The sequence below is a fragment of the Squalius cephalus genome (genome assembly GCF_949319135.1).
Source record: "Squalius cephalus genome assembly, chromosome: 17".
In the NCBI taxonomy this organism is placed as follows: domain Eukaryota; kingdom Metazoa; phylum Chordata; class Actinopteri; order Cypriniformes; family Leuciscidae; genus Squalius; species Squalius cephalus.
This window is the reverse complement of record NC_137138.1, coordinates 21,527,559-21,534,881: the sequence shown is the minus strand read 5'-3', so window position 1 is coordinate 21,534,881 and position 7,323 is coordinate 21,527,559. Positions and strand designations below refer to the sequence as shown.

General features: G+C 40.7%; 1 protein-coding gene across 4 annotated transcripts in view; it reads right to left on the bottom strand.

Moving 5' to 3' along the window:
* The window catches only part of taok1b (TAO kinase 1b), a 35,634-nt gene that overhangs the window by 3,952 nt on the left and 24,359 nt on the right, over nt 1-7,323 (bottom strand). For all 4 annotated transcript variants that reach the window (XR_013824024.1, XM_079898758.1, XM_079898759.1 and 1 more), the window contains 9 exons: nt 7,152-7,319; nt 5,294-5,494; nt 5,033-5,170; nt 4,505-4,741; nt 4,008-4,136; nt 2,716-2,919; nt 2,347-2,586; nt 361-573; nt 16-198 (listed from right to left, as the gene is read on the bottom strand). Coding sequence is in view for 3 of the 4 variants with exons in the window: in XM_079898758.1 (XP_079754884.1) it covers nt 16-198; nt 361-573; nt 2,347-2,586; nt 2,716-2,919; nt 4,008-4,136; nt 4,505-4,741; nt 5,033-5,170; nt 5,294-5,494; nt 7,152-7,319 (1,713 nt within the window). In the remaining variant the exon portion in view is untranslated. The remainder of the gene's footprint in view (nt 1-15; nt 199-360; nt 574-2,346; nt 2,587-2,715; nt 2,920-4,007; nt 4,137-4,504; nt 4,742-5,032; nt 5,171-5,293; nt 5,495-7,151; nt 7,320-7,323) is intronic.

The following is a 7,323-nucleotide window of genomic DNA, read 5'->3' as shown; positions in this document are numbered from 1 at the left end:
ATTTGTATCAGTTACCTTCTGTTCAAGAAGAGCCCTCCTCAGCGAAACCCTCTGCTCCAGCTCTTTCCTCTCACGATCGTGCTGCGAGTCCGTCTGCATTTTGATTTTGCTCTGATAGGCATTTAGCAACTCCAGCTCCTGCTGAAGCTGCATCTTTAGCACCTGACATTCGGCCTCCTGTGCCTCGTCCAATCGCAGCTGAGGAGCAAGACGGGAGGTGGAGATACATTTAGAATCAGTGTGTAAAAGATTTTAGAAAAGATTTTTCAATTAGGATAACATTTTCGCCTTCTGCATTACATAGCCGTCGTTCCTTGATGGCTTTACAGGAAGATATACTCATAAGATGGGAGGACTCACAGCTTGTGTGGAGAGCATGTCATTGATGGAATGGTCATACTGCTCAGCGAGGATGGCTAACTTCCGTGTCTGCTCCTCCTTCAGCCTCTTCAGCACAGCCTTGTGGTCGGCCTTTGGTGTGGTTTCCAGGAGGTGGTTGCGCAGGGCTTTATACTGCCGTGTCTGGATCTTACACGTGTCCTGGAACTGCTTCTTGATCTGCGTCTCTTTAGACTGATACAGATCAAAGAGGAGGAAAGGCTTACTTGCACCGCAAAACTAGTATGCACCAGTAGCGTAAACTTATATATAAATTAAAGGTATGGCGGAGGATTTTCCCGAATTTTAGAAAAGAACCGCCCTCTCCACTTTTTGAAAAAATGCACATGCGCAACACTCTACCTGTTCCCGAGAGGGAACGCCTATTAAACGTATGCACTCGCTAATCATAGCTTACATTAACTTTTACTAGCAGTGATTTTAATTGGATTTCTCCAAATAGCATGCCAAACTTTACCTGTCAAGTAGAAACTTCGCGACTGAGGCGTCAGTGGGAAGCCCAACCTGTGTTTTGAGCACACGCCATCGTGTGAATTGTGTGCACGAGCACGTACGACGGCCTTACGTAAACATATCACCAGAATGATTGACACTTAGGAGGACCAATAGTCTTGATGATCCACCCGGAAAAAGAAAATCCTCCGCTATACCTTTAAGGTAGGGCTAGTTTATGATACACATTTTGTAAGCTTTATATTCTAAACGCTGAACATATCAGATATCTTTTAGTAGAATTCTAATGTCCTTGCAGTATGCAGCCTGAGGGTGGCGCTCTTATGATGACTGACAGACTTTATTACACATGACAAACCTATAGATTGCTATCTTAATATTGCCTTAATGTAGCACTGTGTGCCTCAAAATGTTGTTTTAGAATCCTGTGTAGGAATTCCTGTGAGGAAAACAAAGTTGTCTATTCTCAGAACAAACACAACAGAACAACTATATAAATGAACACATTTAAACTAAAGGATTTATACATTATACATTCATTAATTTGATACACTACTCCGCATAGGAAAAACAGACACACTGTTCTTCGGCACTGATCCACACCAAACTCGTCTCCATACCGGCGTGATGACTCCGATCTTCAATCAGATGAAACTGGATAATATTCTGAATGTTCTGATCCAATCTGACTTCTGACCTGTAATGCTGCCTGAATCATAATCATACACTGTTTGTTCATTGGCCAGAGGAGAACTGGCCCCCGACTGAGCCTGGTTTCTTCCAAGGTTTTTTTCTCCATTCTGTCACCTTGATGGAGTTTTGGTTCCTTGCCATTGTCGCCTTTGGCTTGCTTAGTTGGGGACTTAACATTCAACAATATTATTGATCTGCCTGCATTGACACTATATGAGAACTGAACTGAGCTGGACGATGACATCAATAAATTAACTAAATTGATAACTTTTTTGAAAAATGAACCATCACTGAACTTACTTAAGCTGGACAATGATGCTATTTTCTTCTAGATCTGCTGTATAGCCGAAACAAACTTTGTTGTATTATTTTCCTGTTATCACTGTGAAGCTGCTTTGAAACTATCTGAATTGTAAAAAGCGCTATATGAATAAAGATGACTTGAATTAACTTGACTTGACACGCCAACTAGTTACTGACTTGATGCAGACACATAGCTTAAGCGCACTGATATCGTCTTGGTCTGGAGCGAGGTTTATGCCAGGTAACGTGAAAATAATTGCCCCAATAGCCCCAATGGCAGATACACGGTGATACAGCCTGCCGAATCCATGCACCAAATTTTAATATATTCTGCTCACTTTACGACTCAAAAATATTTACAATTTATTATTAATTCAGTGTATATAGAGGTCTATGTTTGAATGAATATTTTGGTGGGGCGCTGCCCCACAGGCCCTTACAGACGAGCCGCGGCTGGTATGCACTACAGAAACAAACATAGGCTAAAAGGAAACGCACCTTAAGGCTCTTGGGCTGCTGCCGGACCTCCATGACATGTTTGCGGCGCAGCTCTCGCTCTCTGCGTTTGTTGTACTCTAACTGGTTGGTGAGCTCAGTCTGATGCTGCAAGCGGGTCAGCTCTGAACGCATCTTCTGGATGGTGCCCAGCTGCCTCACCTCCAGCTCCTGCATCGACTCATGTTGGCGGAGCAGCATGGCATGTTCCAGATCTTTCTGCGTCTGCCGCTTATTAAGCTCCTGGATCGAGAAAACCTCTTGTCATTATATTTGTTTTCTTTGGTTTTAATCCAATTAATCGAAGGAATCATGGATAGATTAGTCAATAATAAAAATAGACATTTGACAGTTTAGGAAAAGCAACATTACCTCCCGCACGAGGTCTTGCTCTACATTGTGTTTTGCAATGAGGATTCTGCGTTTAAAGCGGCGACATTCGAGCTCCAGGTACTGGCGCTGTCGGCGGAGAAGGTTGGCTTCCTCTTCTGCCTGGTAGTGCTGAAAGTCCTCCTTCCGCTTCGACAGCCACTCCTGCTTCTCCTTCTTGGGGGTGGACTGGTTCTCATTCAGCTCCTAAACAGTGTGGGAAACATTAATGGGAGTTGTTAGGTGGAAATACTTAATTAATAAATAAAATGTAGCTACTTATATTTATATAAATATAAAATGTATATTTGCAATCTACTTGAATATACTAACAAAAGTCCTTCTCATCCTCTAGGATGTATACTGAAAATTGTCAAATGGCTGAACAATAGAGAAACATTACTTTTTAGTAGTGATGCTGAGAATTTTTTTTTTTTTTTTTACTGAAACCAAAATCAAAAATAAAGTTAATAATTAATCCATGAAATTAATTTAATAATTAACACTCAAAACTAATTTTTATATAATTATTTCAATTGCATATAAGGCTCTTTTATATAAAATTTTTAATTGATTATATTATAATGTTTTTACTCTGATTTGTTAAAATTTAAACGGTGGCTATAATAAAGATGTACATTTTCATGGCAGATTTATTCAAACATACATTAAATAATGAAGACAACATGTTGAGTAAAAATAATGAATAAGCGCATATATTTAGCAAAATGTTCCTTATCTAGAGTTGTTTTCTAGTTAGCTAACAAGCTACAGACATTGAATTGCTATCTTGAGGTAAATATTAAATTATATAACACTGTTTACAAGCTGTTTTATTGATGTTTTCCAAGACTGAAACACTGATTGAGCGATTACATAAGACATGATACATTTCAGTAACTTGTTTCTTCCAACATACCTTCTGATGTTCATTCATGTTTATTTTGTGCTATAAACCGGAAAGTTTACCTGTTGTAGCTTATCCACGAAAAAGCCAGCCTAAGGAGAAGTACTAATTAAATGTCAGTGTCTCAGTCAATGATTTTGGCCCTTAAAAATAGTTTCAGCCAAAAACAAACAACATTTTTTAGTTTGCTGAAATTTCAGTGCATCTCTAATTTTCAGCTGTATTGACCATGCCCACTTTCCTGCTTTTTCACTTATCTTGATTCATTTGCACTGTTCATGCAAAAAGATCTCATAATAGAGGTCAATCTAGGTGGAATTACACCAAGATGAAACACAATTGGTGGATTCAAAGGTGGGCAAAAAGCCTTGCTGAAATATGCCTATACCTCTTTCAGTTGCTCCTTGCGTAGCTTGTACTCTCGTTTCTGTGACTCCAGGAAGCTACTAAGCTCTTTCTTCTGCTGGGCTTGAATGTGCTGTTGGAATTTCTTCTCATCATTGGCAAATGACTTGGCCTTCAAGACAATATTCATGAAAATGTAAAATAAATAAATGAAATATTAATAGCTTTGTGCACAGAACCTTTTAATCATAATGAAGCAGAACAGGAACCTCCCCTTGCAACAAAGTATGGAGCACATAATTCTCAAGAATGTAATTTTATGATGTAACATTAAGATTTGTCTTCACTGGAATTGAGGGGTCTTGCTTACAGTTAATCAGAAAGGGGCATCACATACTTTTGGCCAAGTTATATATATGAAAGATATTATTACTTGATTAAGAAACTGTTTGAATGGCATATGAGGAAGAGGGGAATTTCCGATTCCTGAGCAGTTTTCAGGTGGAATTCCGTCATGTGACATGTCTCGTGTGCACTTACATCTTTCTCAATGGCTGCTTGGTTTTTCTTCACAAGTTTCTCTATCTCACTGGCAAAGCTGTTCCTCTGGGCCTCCAACTCTTTGTCCAGTCTCAGCCTGTGTTCGTCCATCTCCGCTTTCAGTTTGTTCTCCAGGGCCATAAGGTGCTTCTGGTGCTGCCGTCTCATGCGCTTGTAACCGGACATCTGCTCCCTCAGCTCAGAGTCCTGCTCGTGTTCCTGCATCTGACGTGTTACCTGTAAGAGGCAAGAGGAGGGACACAAGGAAATGAAGGGACAGGGAAGAGGAATAAAAATGATCAAGAGACGTTTAAGAAAAATTAAATGAATGTTGAACATTTCAAGAACCTGAGACTGGAAGTGAACAATAAATTCTTGAGATGTCATTCATTTTACACTGTGTCTACACTGGAAGCGACCAATGCCACGGTTGATCAATTATAATATGAGCAATTAAGTTTTGACAAGTCTGATGTGGACACTAGGGTTGTGAAGCATTTCAGTACAGATTCGACTTGACTGCCTCACCAGTGAGGCTGTGCGGATGGTGGCAAAGTGCTCAGGGTTGCGATGGTGTTTGCGCTGTGGGGGCTGTGCAGGTGGCGCCTGGACTTCTGAGGGACGAGGATGTGTTTCAGGATCCTCAGGGTAAACCTCCTCCCTTTCCTAATGGACACAAAAACAGGAAAATGTATATTCACTGTTCACAGTTGCTTAGTGTAAAGAATCTCTGATTTGGGTTATACTGAAGGTTTCTGTGATATTTTAAGAAGAGGTGTGTGAACGTACAGGTTTCAGATGTATGACCGAACTGTTAGACATAACAGTGTGGTCTTTCTCCAGATCAAGTTCACTCTTGTCATCGGCAGCATCAGGAAGGCTGTTCACTGAGCTGCTCTGAGAGCTCGCACTGATCGACATGCTGGGAATGGACTGATTACTGCCCACACTGCTCACTGTGCCCGTGCGACCAGTATTGTGCTCCGACTCCTGAACACACACAAAAAAACAGCAGTTCAGAGCACAGCAGTAAAACAACAACTCTATTTAAGTCAAAAAACAGAGTTGGCTTAAAAAGACTGAAATCATTACTGACAATTCTTATAATTAAATTGAAAAAATATATGTTAAATAAACTGCATAAACTTCATAAGATTGTGTTAAACCTGATAGACGTGTTATTTACCAGGATTTGAGAATGACCCAAAGATCATCCTGTACTTACAAAAGGAGAACATTCGGCCTTTTTTCAAAAGTGTTCAGTTTTAAAGGTACACTATGACATTTTTTTTTGTTACAAATTTATTTAAATAACTAGTCAATAAATCATCAATCTTGTTTTTATTTTACCCTGATTTACTGTGGGTAATTTCATACTTGCATCACTCACCCATCTAGAGAAAAGTTGGTCCCCCTACTTTTACACGTGTGGGAACGGCATAGGTTAATTGTCACAACGTGCGAAAAAAGGTTGACGTGGAGCCGCTGAATCTCAAACCTCAGAGGAATCACCTCTGAATCACACCGAACAGAGGAGAGTCGCTGGCAAAAAGAGAACGCGAAAGAGATGGCAATAAAAAAAAGAATCAACATTGGCTTGGCTTTTCGGAGAGGGTGAGACCTAAGGGATTTTAAATGTTGCAAAAGCGACGCGGAGATGGTGGTTTTATTACTCAACAGGTCAGAAAGGTATTTTATTGAACAGATAAATTGTCATATGTAGCTCTCTAATGGCGCTTTTCCACTACACAGTACCAGCTCGCCTCGCCTCGGCTTTGTTTGGTTTTCCACTGTGTAAAAGTTGTACCTGTATCCGCTTCCAGGTACTTTTTTTCGTATCACCTCCGGCGAGGTTCTAAGCGAGCTGAGGCGATACTAAAATGTGATGTGAAAACACGGCAGACTGCTGATTGGTCAGAGAGAATCGTCACTATTCACTGCGTCATCATTGCACGCGCCAGACGGAGTATCCTGAATAAAAAAAATTGGAACATCCAAAAACAGCATACACTCGATTTCCTCCATTGTCCTGTGTGTGTGGGTAGCAGGTGTGTCTCACGCATAGACATTAAAATAAAGGTCTCGCATAGAAGATTAAGTCATGGCAGTTTCCTGCGGCGTCACTATGACGACCAGGTACTATTGTGGAGGTACTATCTGCAATGGAAAACGGAGCGAAAAGCGAGCCGAGCCGAGACGAGGCGAGTCGAGTTGAGCTGGTACTGGTAATGGAAAAGCGCCATAACAGAGTTCATTATAAAGCATCATCTATTGTGAAGGGTCATTTCATTATGGCGTAGCGCTGTGCTGGAATAGTACCATGTCTATTAATGGGTATAGCTACAGTAACATTTGGATCTCTAGTCAGCTTGAGATCCATTTTCATCTAAACTGGTTATATCTATTAAGTCTAGTAGTGAATGTTTTATGAGCTGTAGGATAACCATATTACATAGCCGGAGCACAACCAAAACAACGTTCTTCCGCAAAATGCAGTTTTGTTTTTTAACCGCTAAAGGGCCAAAGTTACATAGTGTACCTTTAAATTTGATTTTGAACACTCGGATCTTTACTCAGACATTTGGACTAATTTATATGAGCCAATCAATGTTAAAGTACTGGAACTAGGGATGGTTTGAGATCTGACCTCATCTCCCTCCTGGGTCTCAGTGGTCGGCCCATTGTGGGACTCTTGAAAGAGGATCTTCTTCATCTTGCGATACTGCAGGTTGTCCAGCTCTCGGACTGCATCTTTTGTCCGCAAAATTAAATCCATCAGAACAGATTCTGGCCTCTCTCGCAGGACGAATGCATGCTAT